A 17,422-nucleotide genomic window follows, 5' to 3' on the forward strand; every position below is an offset into this window, starting at 1 on the left:
TGGGTTGCATTCACAAAGCTCCTTCCTTCTACCTCATTTAAGCTGTGTACAACCATGTGATGGCTGCCAGCCCTTGCACGGCAGCTAGCAAACTGGACCTGTGCTTCAGCAGTTGCTCCAGTTTACTGAGTGTTCCCCTCTTGACCTTCACGTCTCACCCTTCCCTTCTGTCTCAAACCTCTGTTCTTGCTCTCACACAGGCGGCCATCGGGCCCCAGAAGGACCCTGTACCCTGCGTTAAAGTGCAGCTCCTCTGGGATGCGCATTGACAATCTCTGCCTTCACATACCAGGTCAAACCCACTCAAGGGATGCCTCTCCAGTCTTTCTATTTTTAACTGAAAAAAAATCATCAACAACAAAAAATCATCCTGAAGATACACAGATTTTCTGGGTTTCACCGCTGGAACAAATTATCAATGTGGATGTTTCAAAAGCTGAGCAGGAAAACAACTGTCACATTACATTAATACCATAGCTGGGTTTTGTCCAAGCTATTCCCATCTCTCATTCTCCACCCTATATGTATCACTACACATTACCAATCTGCTGTGCATTAAAAGAGCAAAAATAGGGAATTTAAGTGTATGCATTTTAATGGACATGAGCAGATCCCATTTGGTGCTATAGATGTCAGCCAAAAGCAGAGAAAAGCACGATTTTTGCTGCATGTGCTCATCAAAGTTTGAAAGAAGCGGAGCGGGCGCTGCGCGAAACGCAGGCAGCAGCCGGTGCCTCCGCGCCGCACAGCAGCCGGTGCTGTTGGCACCGAAGCAGCCCCGGGGGTCGCTGACTCGATAGGAGCGCGAGTGGCTTTGTGTCAGTGGGAAAACGAGAAGCCGGAGGCAACCACGCGTGCGCCCCCCGCACCCTCCGCCGCGCCCGGGCATCCCATGGCTGTGCGGAGCGGGCCCGGCCGGGGGCTCCCGGCGGCGCTGACGGGGTGGGGCGCGGCGGGGCCGGGCCGGGCGCGCCCCGGCGGCACCTTGGGCCCAGCCCGCTGGCGGCGCCGGCGGGGGCTGCGCGGGGCTCCCTATTTGGCCATGCGGCGGGCCGGGGGCGCGCTGCCCCGCGCCTGCCTTACATGGGCCGGGCGGCCGGGCCGCGCCGGGGCTGGCCGGGCTCCATTCATGGCTGCGCGGCCGCTCAATGGCGCGTTGCCGACCAAATAAGGAGAAGGTGGCTGCCCCGTCCCGCCGCGGCCCCGGCCGACGCTGCCCCTCGGGGGGTATAAATCGGGGCGTCTCCGCCGGGCCGGCACCCAGGCTGTCCTCCGCAGCCCCCCCCGCCGCCGGTGCTGGTCTGGTGAGTAGCGCGGCGGTGCCCGCAGCCCCGCGGGGCCGGCTCGGGACGGGACGGGACGGGACGGGGCGGGGCGGGGCGGGACGGGAGGTACCGGCGAGCGTCGCGTGCCGGTCGCGCCGGTGCGGCGTCTGCGCTGCCCGTGCACCTCCTGGCTTAGCATCACTTACGCCGCGGACACCACTCCCGTGCCCGGCCGCCCCCCGCGCAGCGCAGCCGCCGCGGCCCGACGGGGCGCCGCCGGCGAGTGTTCTGGGCTGGGCTGATCTCTCCCAGTGCAAGCGCTTTCCCTCCCATTGCAACCTGCGGCCCGTGGGTGCCGCCAGGGACGCCCTAGTGAGCGTCACGCACGCTGGGGCACCTTTCGAAGCGCGGAGAAGAAAGCGGCTGGCGGATCTGGTTCAGAGCCCTGCCCACCAGCGCGGCCGAGCCATGGAGCATCCTCCCGGGACCAGTCAGATTTCCCGCTCCCGCCGCCCGCTGCCGTGCGCCGCCGTCCGCACCGTCCGCGATGGCGGCCGGAGGGTCCGCCCGGGGGGCTCGGCGAGGCCCGGCGGCAGCGCCGCGCTGCCCGCGGGGGTCTGGACACGCCACCGCGCTGTTTTTCAGATCCGTGCCTCCCTCCGAAGATGTGTGACGACGAGGAGACCACCGCACTGGTGTGCGACAACGGCTCGGGGCTGGTCAAGGCGGGCTTTGCCGGAGACGATGCCCCCAGGGCCGTTTTCCCGTCCATTGTCGGCCGCCCGAGGCACCAGGTAACCCCGGGGGCAGGGCCAGGGCAGGACACAGCCTTCCCCTCTCTCCAGTAGTCGCCTCCAGTCGCCCCTTTCTGAAACTAGTTCTTCTGTCCTGTCCCAAATACCCTGCCCATCCCCCTGCTCGCTTGCAGTAGTGCGAGTGACACCTTTCCACCTTTCCAGATCTCCAGCGCTTCCCTTGGCTCCCCTGCTTGGCTGTCCCTTACTGCCTTTCTATCGCTTTCTCCCTTTCCCCCAGCTATTTCTAACTCACCAGCTTTCCTCTTGATCCTCTCTCTGTTCCCTCTCCTAATGAGCCCAAACCCAGCTCCCTACGAAGCTGCTGCCCACTCCATCCCCTAGGCCAGACCTGCTGCTGTTGCTAGTTCAAAGGCATCTCCCTTGGCCAAATCTGCACATGAAGCGGTTTGTTTAAGGCCCTTCCTACCCTCCCTGTCCAATGTTTCACATACCAAACGCCGTTCAATTTCGTCTGTTTCTCTTGTCTGTCTCTGATCTTACCTCTTACCGCTCTTTAAGCTACCTTTTCTTTGTTACCATGTCATTCTTCTTCTCCTTTGTCAGTTAAATCAGTACACTGAAAATATGGTACTTGGTAAAAAGCTTGTGATATCTTTTTGTTTGTGGTTTTTTTTTTTTAATTAAATGTTTGCAATCTGTATTTTTTATCGTGTATAAATTACTGCTGAGGTTCCATAAGTAATATAGGGTATCTTCCTTCACCAGAAGGCTGATTTCCTCTGTATCTTCTTATTTATTAAGTCTCTTTGTGTGTAACTCTGATTTTTTTCCTGCTCATGATATTGTGCAATTTACTTTCAGTCAAATTTTTGGACCAGAAAGAAGTACTTGAAAATTAGAGGTGTATTAAAAAAAAAGGGGGGCGGGGGAAATCCTTTCATCTGATTAAAGGAGAAAGGATTTTATGAGAAAACTTCAAATTCTGTTGACTTAATATTTTAATGATGCTCATTTCTCTTCCTATACAACCTTTTAGTTGTGTGACTGCTTGTACCTTTCTTGAAAATAGCGTTGTTGTCTGAGATGTAGTTGACGGTGATGTAGATGAGATGTAGGGCTCTGTGATGTTGTCTTCCTCAAATAATGCTTTTCTGTATTTCCTTCTCTTAGGGTGTTATGGTTGGTATGGGTCAAAAAGATTCCTATGTGGGTGATGAAGCTCAAAGCAAAAGAGGTATCCTTACTTTGAAATATCCCATTGAACATGGCATTATCACCAACTGGGATGATATGGAAAAGATCTGGCACCACACTTTCTACAATGAACTCCGTGTGGCCCCTGAGGAGCACCCTACTTTGCTCACAGAAGCCCCCTTGAACCCTAAAGCTAATCGTGAAAAGATGACCCAGATAATGTTTGAGACCTTCAACGTACCTGCTATGTATGTGGCGATCCAGGCTGTCCTGTCCCTGTATGCCTCTGGTCGTACAACAGGTAAAATAAACAAATAAACACTATTTAGATATTTCCTTTCAGTAACTCCCCTTTCTTCCTGCTCCAAATAGGAAGAAAACACCACAACTTATTCAAGTTTACAGAAAACTAGGTATTTTTAGTTTATAGTGATAGATGATAACAGTACCAGAAAACCCAGCACAAAATAGCCTGTGGAAAGGGCCCACCTGCGTTGCTTTCAGAAAGGCACTGTGGAAGTGACTCTCCTGCCCTTTGCCATGACGCAGACGAGGAGACATGCCTGTGAAGATGCTGCAGTTACACAAGTGTTACACCAGTTTAAGGGTTTAAACTGGGCCCAAAAGACGCCCATGATTGGATCAAGACAGTGACTGTGGCAAGTATGCCTGCTCAGTGTAGTAGCAGTGGAAGGCTGCTTGTATGGGTTAGCTTGAAGTATGTATGGAACCACTGTTTTGTAGGAAAGTTCGCACCAAACAGGAGTGTCCAGGCGAGCAAAGGCAGAAGGAATGGGCAAGATCTGTATGACTAAAGCAGAATGATGCTACTTTATGCTGCCTGAAAAGTCCTGTTCTGTTTGCTGCTGCTTACCGTGCCGAAGGGCTCTAAGCATTTGCTAGGTGATTCCAACTGCTCTCTGACATTTCTCTCACAGGTATTGTTCTTGACTCTGGCGACGGTGTCACCCACAACGTACCTATTTATGAAGGTTATGCTTTGCCTCATGCTATCATGCGCCTGGATCTGGCTGGCAGGGATCTGACTGACTACCTCATGAAGATCCTCACAGAGCGTGGCTATTCCTTTGTGACAACAGGTCAGTCCTTCAGCTTTGCCCTCCTGTGAAAATCCTCATGTGTCTCTTAGCCCATCTTCTTCCTGTAGCATTTTGCCTATCCAAATCTTGATTTAATTCCCATATATCTGCAGCTGAACGTGAGATTGTTCGTGATATCAAAGAGAAATTGTGCTATGTTGCACTGGACTTTGAGAATGAAATGGCCACTGCTGCCTCTTCCTCCTCTCTGGAAAAGAGCTATGAATTGCCTGATGGTCAAGTGATCACAATCGGTAATGAACGTTTCCGCTGCCCTGAAACTTTATTCCAGCCATCCTTTATCGGTAAGTGTTCCCAGGAAATTCTCCTTTCTGTAGGAGGTATGAATGAATCAGAAGATCTAGGTGTCCCACTCCTCTTCTTGCTTTTAAATTTGGCATGAAATCAAACATAAATAAATAATGAGTTAGCTTTTCTGGTTCCTGTAAGCTGTGCTTGATGTGAGCTCAAATGGTAATTAGGTGAGCTCTGGGCTCTTGTTGCAAGTTGTAGATCAGGTTTTAGGGTCACAATTTTTTAGCGGTAAAATGTACAGTTAGAATATTGTCATTAGGGAGTTGGGCTCAATGATCCTTATGTGTCCCTTCCAACTTGAGACATTCTATGATTCTATGTCACTGATGGCAAGAATAGCGTTCAGTGCTGTATTTGTAAGGTTTACACTTAAAACAGTATCTGGCTCCATGGAGAAATAAAGTGGCTAAGAGGGGGAAAAAACGGAAGGAAGGTGTATCTATATTTATATGCACTCTGATTAAGCATTGCTATGGTCAAGATGGTAAGCTTTGCTGCTTGTGAGTGCAGCTGACGGATATAGCAAATGCTTAACCGTAAAGTCCCAAGCAATAAATGCAGTTGTTCGTCAGCTGACATCTTACTGTGGATCTAGTGTCAGCCCTTTCGGGAAGCACCTGTTAAAATTAATAAATTGGAATGCAACCTACAAACGCTTGCTCCTGGTTTCTTTTTCCTTGCCACCAAGTACTGATATCTTGGTCCATGTCTTGGTTATCTCTTGTCTTGATGGTTATAAACAGTATAGACTTTGAGTAGGCTGAAAAAGAAATGAAGTTAGTATTGTCTTCTTTAGTTCTACTTCAACTGCTTTGATTGTCTTTATTGCTGTCTTTACTATATTTAACTAAGCTTTTTATGAGCCTCTGACATAACCTGATACTCACATTTTTTGTTCCGTGTAACTTTCTCCCATCACCATACACTAAATGAGTTTATCTTGTGTGTCTGCCTTTTCTCTTACTGTATATTTTGAGTATCTTTCCTTTGCACATGCATTATGGTTCTTACCTTTTCTAACAAATAATTTTAATTTTCTAAGCTACTTCTGTAATTCCAGTTTTTATGTTTTGCTATAACATTTCATAATCAGTAAGTAATTTTACATCAAAAGGATCACACAAGTTCACACTAATGATGAAGAAAAATGCCAGAAGTTCTTTTCACGGAGACCTCTTGTATAATTTACTGACCTACTGTCTTCTTTCTTCTCAAGGCATGGAATCTGCTGGTATTCATGAAACTACCTACAACAGTATCATGAAGTGTGACATTGATATTCGTAAGGACCTGTATGCTAACAACGTCCTCTCAGGTGGTACAACAATGTACCCTGGCATCGCTGATCGCATGCAGAAAGAAATCACTGCCCTTGCTCCTAGCACTATGAAGATCAAGGTAAGGAATTTGACTCTGTACTATAAAATGTGGATAAAAATGGAGAAAATGTCCACATCATTAAATTGGGATCTAAAATAACTCAAAAGTAAGATCAACAGCTGATGGACAAATGAGAAGAAACTCCATTTAATCAGAGTAATTATATTAGTTAGAAGCAATTGTTAGGAAAATATGGTTATTGTACGAGCTGCTGAAATTCAGTATTGTTATTATAGAAAAGTCCTTTGTTTACTTAAAGTAACATCTAGTGGTTTGTTACACTGGTGAAGTGGGTTGTTCAGAAATGTAACTGTTAAATGAGGGGTTTGTTGCTTTTCTTTCTTCTAGATCATTGCTCCACCTGAGCGCAAGTACTCTGTCTGGATTGGTGGCTCCATTCTAGCATCTCTCTCCACCTTCCAGCAAATGTGGATCAGTAAACAGGAGTATGATGAAGCTGGTCCATCCATCGTCCACCGCAAGTGCTTCTAAGCACTTTTCCCCTCAATTTACTTCCCACTCAGGATGACGACAATATGCTTCTTGGAGTCTTCTGGCAACCCTTCCTGAACTCTTCAGTCATTGTACAGTTTGTTTACACACCCGTGCAATTTATTTGTGCTTCTAATATTTATTGCTTTATAAATAAACAAGATCTGGGACTTGCAACCTACAAATGATTGTCTTTTGTTTTATTATAAGTATCTTTTGGTCAAAAAAAATGAAACTAAACACCCTGGGATTTGGAAACTCCCTTCAAACCTATCAGTGCCTTCACTGCATGCATGTCCTGACTGATGTAGGCATGTTAGGTGACGGAACTTACACTTTATGGTTTTAGTTTTGAAACTTGAAACAAAAGAAGTACCATATGTCAAGGCTTGCAATGGATCAGTCTTGAGGGTAGACCCAGTAAGTGGAACAAGTGGAAGGAAACTTCTCATATTCACTCACTGGGTTTAGAAATGTTTCTTCTGTTGCACTTATTATAACTTTTTTATTAGTAGTAATTTATTAGTAATCTATTGAAAGCCAAAGCTTCTGTAAAAGATTTATGTTAATATATTTAGAATGGGATTTATAACTAATTAGCTCAATCCTAAAGAGTCATACAATTGTTTTCTGTAGGCTATAAATATTTATGACAAAACTTTGATTCAAACTGACAGTTTACTCATCTTTCTCCATCTCTTCAAAGCTACAGATAAAGATGTGAAGGCTTTATTGTACTAATGCACTTTTGCTGTATAAACATGCAATTGTTATAATCAAGATTATTTTCACATCATCATTCATGTATTTTAGGCAATTTTAATCCTTAATCTTTGCTTTCCTTTGTTGCTATTTGACCCAGATACTACAATCATAAATTGCATACTTTCTACTTCTTATTTTCATGAAAGGCATTAAAACTGGCCATTAGATGTGATCTGCAATTAAGTAGAATGATTTTACTCTTTGAATATATGGAGATATATTTAGTGTCTGTCTCCAATTTACTTACCATCAGAGGACAGTTTAATGAGGTGCCACTGTAACTGCCTACCTAATTGGCTTGCACTTTAAATGTTCAAATATTTCTAGATATTTTTGCTTTTGGGCAGAGAGGGTGGATGGAGCTGTTAAATATAAATAAAAATTAAGCATAAATATGAAATTTCAAACATCTTTTACAATTTAAACGTAAATTTAACATTTCAGACAAACATAAAAATGAAATTTTAGCATGAGTATGAAAATTTAAACATAAATATGGAATACTTACTCTCACACTGCACACATTATTACTGAAATGCTGCTGCAAATTAGGCCTTTTCACAATACGATACAAATTAACCTGTGAATCTGTTCAGGCAAAGTCAATAGCCTCCACTGTTCCCACAAAGGTTTCCAGAGCGGGGAATCACTCTGAAGTTCACACCTTGGAGAAATTTTGTATGTTTTGAAAACATGGGGACTTTTCCAGATTTCTGACCAACACAAATTAAATTACTCAAATTTAAGATGTTTGCCAATGATGTCTGCATGTTGTTCAGAGCCATTGCACTTCTCTTGCTTCGTCTTGCTTGCTAATCTGAAAGATTTGGCTGGTCAGAAAGGTCATCTCAGGTGTTAGTATGAATTAATAGGGTGATGCTGGACATAAATTACAGCTAATTGGAGCTTAAAATGTTAAGCAAGTATGCAATGGGCATCCTAAGTCAGAGCCAGTGAATGCCTGACAGACTGGCTCTGACTGATGGGTCGGGAATGGCAGGCGTACAGCTGGCACCGCGTTCGTGGCTGTGAGCAGGAGCCCACCCTCGAGCATGTGGGCATGAGGAGGGAACTGAAAGAAGTCACTGACTGCATGACTGAGGGAAAAATTCCTTCCATAGACATTTTGGTGTTTTTAATTCAGAGTTTGTGGAAATGGAAATGAGCAGCAAGGATTGTGTGAAATAGTGATGTGCTTGCATATATGTAGGATATGACTAAAAAGTAACTGTGCCTTGCCCTTTTTCTCTTAACTGCGCGTTTCCAGATGGATTCAGTTTTAATGCAATAAACCCATATTTTATCATTAAAAATATGTGTTCACATTCAGTGCAGTGAAAACCTCAATAATTCAATAGGATGGGAATTATGATAGCTATTTATGGAAACAAAAAAAGATGTTTTAAATATGGGTAGTGCAACTCATCACTTTGGTTGAGAGGAATTTGAGTGTTAAGTCAGGTAAGGTAGGATTCAAAACAATGGTAAGAGATGCCACTGTTAAACTTTACCCTCTGTTTACATTTTACAACAAGCCTTAATTATGGCAGTATACATTCTGTATGGTAAATGAAGATAGTGGAATGGTGTCCTGATTTCTGCTGGGATAGGGTTAATTTTCTTCTTAGCAGCTGGTGCAGTGCTGTGTTTTGGCTCTGATGTGAGAACAATGTTGATAACACACTGATGTTTTAGTTGTTGCTGGGTGATGTTTATACTAAATCAAGGGCTTTTCAGTTTCTCGGGCCCTGCTGGTCAGAGGGCTGGAGGGGCACAAGAAACTGAGAGGGGACACAGCCAGGACAGCTGACCCGAACTAGCCAAAGGGATATTCCATACCATATGACATCATGCTGAGTATATAAACTGGGGGGAAGAAGAAGGAAGGGGGGATGTTCGGCATTATGTTTGTCTTCCCAAGTAACCGTTACGTGTGCTGGAGCCCGGCTCTCCTGGGGATGGCTGAGCACCTGCCTGCGATGGAAAGTGGTGAATGAATTCCTTGGTTTGTTTTGCTTGCATGCACAGCTTTTGCTTTACCTGTTAAATTGTTCTTATCTCAGCCCTCGAGTTTTATATTCCTTCCCGATTGCCCTCTCCAGCTTCTGGATGAGGGAGACTGAGCGAGCGGCTGTGTGGTGCTTGGTTGCTGGCCAGGGTTAAACCATGACAAATGGGATGCAGAAATGAACTAGAGAGCACCTATATGATAACCAGTAAAACTATTGCAGGTAGTTCCTTGCAAAAGGCAAATTAAAAACCAGCTGTACCCAAACCCTGCTGTGATCATGAATCTTCACCTCTGAAACACCTCAGCTAGTTAAGACATTGACATAAATTTTGAGACTAGAAGATTGCAGCTAACCTTCACTGCTTTTGATGAGATTCTCTTTGAATGGAAGAAGGAAACGTGGTGTTTAACCAAGTCAGTAGATTTGACACACGTTTTGAAAAGCAGGGTGGGTACATGACAAAATGTCTGTGTGCCGCACCGAAGCGTCCCCTGTTATTTGACTTCGCAGCTTCTTGTTGCTCTACACGTACCATGGAATGGAAGTCGTTCTGCGGAAGTCAGTCTGACATGGTTTTTAAGCTGCATAAAGAGGCTTTATTCAGTATTAAGGGATAAAAACTACTAAGAAATACTGACATACATCAGTAGGAGCTGGGACAAAATCTTATGGCCTGACCCACAGATCCTACAGAAAACTTTCCCTGTAAATCCAGGAGCATGTTGGTACTTAAGGAGTATTAAAGGACACCGAACAGAAAGCTTGCAATATCTATATGAAGTATGTGCTAAGAATCTGAAAATCCTACAATTCTGCTCTAAGAGATGGATTTTTTTGACAGGGATAAGGAGCTGTTTCGGAAGTCATTTATTAGTGCTTCAAGCTCCTTCAGAACAATAGGTAGGCCAGTCACTGTAGATTTGATAGAGTTGTCTACTTTGCACTAATCTCCAAAAAGGCTGTTTTAGCTAAAGCTTTAAAAAAGTCGGCCTGAGGCAAAGCACTAATATGAAAATTTTTAGCTCGAACAATTGAATTCTGTAGAGTGATAATTTTTTAAACATAGAATAAGAAGGATTTATGCTTAAAAACATTAGGTGACTTTAAATATATGTGACAGTCAGATTAATCTACAATAATAACAACACAAAAATAGAACAAAATAGAGAAAAATCTCTTTGCTGGTTAGATAAACTGAACATGAGGCCCAGGCAGAGACTGATGCTTTCCTCCACTAACAGTTGAACCGAGTCCCACTCTGAAGCATCCTGTGACAGAAGCCTCTGTCATTATCAATACAAGAAATAAGAAAAGATAAATATATAAAATTGAGTGATCAGCAAACCCCACTCATTATACTCAAGAAAGAAGCAACTCAGGCAGTTAGCATACTACTGATTACCTTTAATTTTTCTCCTGGGGATGACTACGATTGCTGAAACTTGCAAATTATTAAAAAAAAAATTATTATGCTGATATATAATTAAAGGCTGGATTTCATTTGTGATTAAGCTGTCCTGTGTGAATAACATTGGAAAAAATGAATTTAGCAGGCATTAGCAAGACTTAATATACTTGGTGGCAATCTTATTTTTCATCATAAATAAATGATTCACAAAATACAGTATTTTGGTTGTCTACTAAATACAGGGTACTATGCTCTCTTAGAGGAGATTAATTGTATTTTAGAAACATATTTTAACCAGGTGAAATATATATGCAGAGGAAAAAGTGGATGTGGAACAGCATAAAGCTTTACTGACATAGATTTACATAACACGTAAATGATCTATTAAGTCTGGGAAGGTACCCAATAAAATCCAGGTAGCAAGGCAGTAAGAAAGAGCTTAAAGATTAGTTCTGAGTCTCTAAGCCCCTCAGGTTTAGAGCCCCAGAAAGAGTATTGTCAGTGACAATGAGGACTACGCAACCTTTCTTTCCAAAGTGTCCTGAATGCCTTATGAGCAACATTGTGACTTCTAGACATGCTTTCTCAAGAAGGTGATGCTCAAAGGGAAGTTGAGGAGCTCCTGGGTGTCAGACAGGGCTTGCAGCTCCAGCTTTTCTAGAGATAGTGGAAATGGCTGGCTGTAGCAGCACAGCAACTCCTGCCATGCATTCCTCCCTCTCCCCCAGCTCCCTGTAGCTGGCTGCGTCTGCCCCAGCCGGGTGGGAAAGCTAGCAGGTGAAAAAGCGAAAAAGGTTCTTCACTCTAGGGAGGAAAGGGTCTAGGAGGCACGTACTGCTGGGCCAGTTGGCATGGGGACATCTTCCATAGCATCCAGGAGCACAGGGATTTTACAGTAGCTGCTATCAGGGAAAAAAGGTAAGTTTAGGGAATTGAAGCCATATCCTCATGTTTATGTAATAGAGGAGTTTTGACACTGGATTTCATGCTAATTCTTCTTTATTTTTTATTTTGATTAGGTAAATTATTTTCGGGACACAGATGTCTGTCTTCAAAAGCTGTCTTTTTTATTAAACAAACAAACAAAAAAACAAACACACACACATTCCCCAGAGTAAGAAACATTAATCTTAAGCGAGAAAATTGTCTACTTTGGGTCTTTTTTTTTTGATTAAATATTTTTGGTTGCTAAAGGTGTTTTAAAGTTGAAAGAGAGAGAAAGAAAAAGAGTTTACAGTGCTCTGATTCTCTGATAAGCCAGAAGAGAGAAGAAATCTTGCAGAAATAGAAATCTCAGCAGATTTCAGAGACACTGTCATAAGAAAAAAGCACTTTAGCATGAATTATGTCTTGAATTTAGCTTGAATTCAGCACCTAACCTAACTGGAAGATCCTTTCTTGTCAAAGAACACCACCTATAAGAAAACATTGGTTTTTACCAGTTAAATCCAGGACATTTTGTGGTTGTAACTTTGGGTAAAAGATTAAAGGGAATCATCTCCTCCTCAACCTTCTATTACAGGTTAAGCAGAAAACACCTTTCTTCTGCTAAAATTCTTACTTCATTATCTGATGTATTAGTTTGACAATTTAAGTTACTGATTATCGAAATTAATATCATTAATGAATTGAGTTACTAGTTCAGCATTAGTTGTGGTTTCAACTTTATTACCATACTGTTTCACTTGTAATTAAAACACTGAACTCACAGCAGAGAGCCTGCTTGTATATCTAGAAATCTGAGTTGAGAAAAATACAAGCTGTGGTTTTATTCTTACAAATGTTTAATGATTTCTTTCATCCATATTTAAAAGCCATATATATATTTACAGGAATGAATATATAGTAGGCATTTAATGTATGTTATGGCTTATTAAATGTCACAATCCATTATGAGATACTACAAAATGCCCAGATACACTTTTAACTTGTAACGTAGTGTATTGTAAAAACCAAAACCTTTAATATGTGATGCACAGGTTTACAAAAATGGTCTTAGTCCTTACTAGTCTTACTGGTGTGGAAATTATTTCAGATTAATTTTTAATTGAATTGGAGCTTTCTTGTGCAGCTCAGCTATGTATGGCAACCAGACAAACCGCAGTAACGCAGTAGCTTTTGATCTTTTGCCCATATGTTTTGGCAGCTGAATTGAATGGATTTTGAAAGAGACTTACACGGAACTTCTGTCTTCACTGTGCATAGGAAAATGAGTGGTTATGCTATTTCTGGTGATAGTCTGTCTTGCATTTGGTTCTGGGTTCTCCATAGTGTTTGCTGTAATAACATGCATATAAACACAACACACACGTGTGTGTATATACACACATATATACATATTTTTACACATATGTATGCATAGATATGCATACAAATATCTCCCCTAAGCCTTCTCTTTGTCTTTGCAATGGAAGAGCATCCCTGACTTGGTAACAAGTTTCAGAGATTATGCCTGTGTGACGTACATAGCATATGAGCGCATCCCCTGGAAAACGAGCATAGTAGAAGTTGGAAGGGCAAATGTTTCATGTCAGAAACACCACAAAGATATCTGACTAAGACAAAACCGTGGATATTTTGTAGCTTGGTTCCTAAGACAGAAGTTAATTATTAATTTATAAGTTAATATTTTTCTGCTCAAGGGAAAACCTCAGAACTGTGGAATTTTGAGAAAAGATCAGAACTGAAATGGTTTTAGTGGTAATGTGAAATACCCTTTCCTTCTTACAACCTACAGTGAAAGTGCTGTAGAGGTATGTTTTTCAGACAGCCTGAATACATCACATACTGCTGAAAGTGTTAGAAGTGGCCAAAATCATGTAAAGAAAAAGTTTGCTGTGTCTGGTGGCACATTCTGTATTTTAATGGCTGCAGCAATAGTTTTGTAGACTTCTGCTTTCTGATCAAACGTAACATCTTCTATTGTTATCAGTGGACAAATTTGTTTCTTCCCTTTCTTTTCAACTGAGACTTTGAATTCTGTCCATTGTACTGGCACCTAACAGAAGAAGGAAACTTCCTTCTGACCTTGTTTTTGTAAATAAACAGCATATGAAATTATCAGGTATAGTATCCCACAGGCTCTTCTTTCTGCCAAAAGACATACAAAGGGGTTTATTTGCTCATTTTATCCATACATATATTACAAAAAGCAAATATACTGCCATTTAAAATGCTAAAAAGACTATTTTGTGTGTAAGTAATAATAAAGAGATGGTGATTGTGCAAACTCCAAATAGGGTCGTGTGGTGACAGAGAGACAGTGGGTGCTATTAAAAGCTTGACATTTATCACTCACAGTGGTTAAATTTATCATGGTGTTTGTGGCATTTGCCAATCTAAGTATAGAGAATGCCACAAATACCACAGAACAGATAAATACTGCTGTGCAAAACCCAACAAACTGCTGGTGGTGCTTCGCTATAGCACTCTAAGTTCTGGAAATGCAGTGCAGGTGCTTCTAGCTACAAAATTCTCAGTATGGAAAAGGAAAAAAAGCTTGTTATGCTTTTCTTTTCCTTTAGCTTGCCTATTTAGACCAAGAGGTCTTTTGTATAGGAAATATTTCTGCATTTCTGTCTGTAGCCTCTGGAACAACGGAGACCTTATCAGAGCTCGAGTATCCTAAAGCTAATAAAAACCGGTTCATGGCATATTGTTCACACAGGCAAAATGGATTCTGTCCCATACATGAAGTTTAGGAAATGTTCCACTAGAAAATATGCCATGTATCTTGTGACAAACAGCCCACTGTGCAAGTCTTGTTGGAAAAAAAATGGCTTTTCAAGCAGAAAGTTGTTCTCTATGACATAATTTAAGAGCTGTAGAGCTCTGTTTAAATCCTGAGGGACAGAATGGATATAATCGATCACATTGTACACTTACTCTAAGACACACAGAAAAATCATCATTATTTTCTTTGCAATAACTGCAGAAAAGGCATTAAGATAACAAAGTGCATAATAGAATTATTTTTTCATTACCTGATAAAACACTTATAATGGTGGTAGAGGAGATAAAGTGTCATTGTCTTACAGTGTTGGATTTTTGGAATCCAGGCACCCAAATGCCATTTGTACCTTGGAAAACACTGTTTCTTGACTTCTCCAGGTTCACAGGGTGAGCATGAAATGCACAGCTGCTCTCGAGTCTTATCTGCAGGTGCAGTTCTGTCTCTGCTTGGTTGGAGGAGGTGCTGTGGTGCTAAAGCAGCAATTCTCATAGATATTAAGTTGTGTAAAGGTTATTTTGCTACAGCTTAAGAAAATGTAGCAAGAAGTTGAAAGAATGTGGCCATAATTGTGACCAAGTTCTTCCGCTTTGGTGATGATGTGCACTTGATTCCTTAACAGGGTTCTACCTTCATAGGACAGACTGAAGCCTGGAGTTGGATGATATCCTTGCCTTGGAGCTGTTGAAACTGACTATTTGATTATCTCTTAAGTTTTTGAATGCATCTGGTTACAGCAGATGGCACTGAAGAGTATATAATAAAATTCCTGGGCTATCAACAAAACCTTTGTGTTACAAGTCAGTCCTGCTGCCAGCCCTTGACATGAACTCTTCATGTTCATTTGACATTCTCCCCCAAATTCCTGGCTCTTTCCACAAATAAAATTTGCCTGGTGAAAGCAATGGAAGGAAGTATGCTAGAAGGGAAGGTACTGTATCCAGCTTCAGTCATTTCTATAATAATTTAAAATTTACCCAAATCATAGCTAAGTTGACCTCTTTAAAAATCTCTTGAAGATCAGAATGTATTTTGCTTCAGTGAGTATGATTTCAGAAGACTAGAACTTCAGATATAACTTAAATGTAGAACAAAAATGTTGCGCTGTATTCCTAGGTCCATAAAAAGAAAAGTAATGGCCAGATTCTCAGGTTAAATAAACTGGAATACTGCCCTTGTTTTGAAGCCTATGATTCTAGTAGGACTGTCTAAAGTAGGTGAGGATGTGGCTATTTTCCTGACCATTTTTTTCTTTTTTCTTTTTTTTTTTCTCTTCCCATGCTGCAATTCTCCAGTGTGTGCTTCTAATTAAGCATGGGATACAGTGGCTGAGCAGAGTCAGGTGGAGACACTCTTCAAGTCTGCCTTTGTGAAAGGGCACTTACTGTGGATTTTTAAAACTCTGTATCTTGGTCTAAATTCTAGTGCAACCTGCTGCAGGTGCTGGGAGTTACCCTAAATGCTGGTGCCTGCAACTTTTGAATTGCTTATTATACCCAACAAAATGCTGGAAGTTTTATTTATTAAAAGCTGCTGGATATACCTTTGAATATACTTTTTGACTTTTGAGAAGATGATTTTCATAGTAAATATCAAACATAAGAAACGCTTTTGTGTTCTCTTAAGAATGCAATGCTGCGCTGCCACAGAAGGCCACTTAGAATTTGAGCCATGTACTACTTTAACTTTGCCTTTTCTGTGTGTATTGTGATTTGGTTTTCCTATCTACACATCCACTTAATTAAGGATAAATATATTTAAGCAAACTATTCATAGTCATTGTAGCAGGGCGCTTGATTTGTTCCAGAGGCAGCTGTGATAGATCATACCATCTCGGCAGGACAATCATCATGCCCTGGGATGCAAATACATTGGCCCTTCCTAGTTCTTGGAAGATTGTTTTTCCCTGCTGCCAGGGAAAAGAACAATTAAATATATTTTATTGCATTCTTTTGACATTTCTCTGACCAACCTTCCAAGTGAAAAGAAAGGATAGCTCTTATTTATCATGGTAAAAATGGTGTCTTACTTTACACTATATATTTTCCCCCACAAGTCGTCTTAAAACCTGAAGAAAAACCACATTATTGGGAAGGAGTAATCACAAAAGAGACCTTTTAAAAGGGGAAACTCAGTCCCTGTTCTCTGCATGAGGATGTTTCTATCATCATGGCACAGGTATGAGGCTTGCCACCCAATTTTGCTTGTTGGCCACATTGTCTGTCACAGTGAAACACACTGTATTGAGTGTATTTTCCATTCAACAGAAACTTTGCCGGCACAGTGTGTATGACTCATCCACCTGTCTAGTTGGTGTTCTTTAGATTAATTGATCTATCTTTGAGCTCATGTTTTCTCTCATGCCTTGTTTGTCTTTGTGGCAGTCATTTGTGGATTTCACACATTCATTTTTGCTGTACGTAGTGCCTTCAAGCCCAAGGAACAGTTTGCACTGACATTTCAGGTAGCATGACACTGGATTTGATAACTAGTTGGTGTAACTAAGCTAAATATGCTTCAGAAATATTTATTAAAGCCCTGTGGGGACTTAGCTGTCATTTTTCCTCTCCCCCACTGCACTAGCTTTCCTGCAACCCTTTTCTCTTTATGATACATTTTCTGCCCCAAGGCAGATCCTTCACTGCAAGGAAAATATGAATGAAATGTGTCAACCAACACTAATGAAACAAATCAGATCCATAATTTATCCATGTCTTGTTGACATACTACTTACTGACATATTTTTTAAACAGTCATATCTTTAAGCGCTTATCAGTAAATATGTGAAGCCACTTGCCTGCTTTTTGTCCACTGAAACTATAGGATAGATATACTTCTATGGTGAAATCAGGGCTGGAAATCCACTGATTTCAGCCCCTCAACATCAGAAAAGGTCTGGTTTGAGAAAGCACTGGATAGCTGTGTCTCAGCATGAGGCCTTGAAACTCCTGTCTGAAAATGCTCTGTAATTTTCATCTATTTTACCATGTGAAAATCTTTACT

The 17,422-nt window shown here is 41.8% G+C and overlaps 1 protein-coding gene across 2 annotated transcripts; it reads left to right on the top strand.

The window, feature by feature from the left end:
• Window positions 1-725: 725 nt before the first annotated feature.
• Window positions 726-6,689, top strand: ACTC1 (actin alpha cardiac muscle 1). 2 transcript variants are annotated; one of them, XM_055717078.1, is made up of 7 exons: window positions 726-1,304; window positions 1,911-2,059; window positions 3,194-3,518; window positions 4,156-4,317; window positions 4,431-4,622; window positions 5,849-6,030; window positions 6,361-6,689. In XM_055717078.1, the coding sequence occupies exons 2-7, from the start codon at window positions 1,931-1,933 to the stop codon at window positions 6,502-6,504; spliced, it is 1,134 nt and encodes a 377-aa protein (XP_055573053.1). In that variant the 5' UTR covers window positions 726-1,304; window positions 1,911-1,930; the 3' UTR covers window positions 6,505-6,689. The 2 variants fall into 2 exon arrangements, with proteins under 2 accessions (XP_055573053.1, XP_005444203.3); XM_005444146.4 differs by lacking the exon at window positions 726-1,304 and having other exon boundaries at window positions 1,386-2,059.
• Window positions 6,690-17,422: the final 10,733 nt, after the last annotated feature.

The sequence above is a fragment of the Falco cherrug genome, chromosome 7, assembly GCF_023634085.1.
Source record: "Falco cherrug isolate bFalChe1 chromosome 7, bFalChe1.pri, whole genome shotgun sequence".
NCBI classification, from domain to species: domain Eukaryota; kingdom Metazoa; phylum Chordata; class Aves; order Falconiformes; family Falconidae; genus Falco; species Falco cherrug.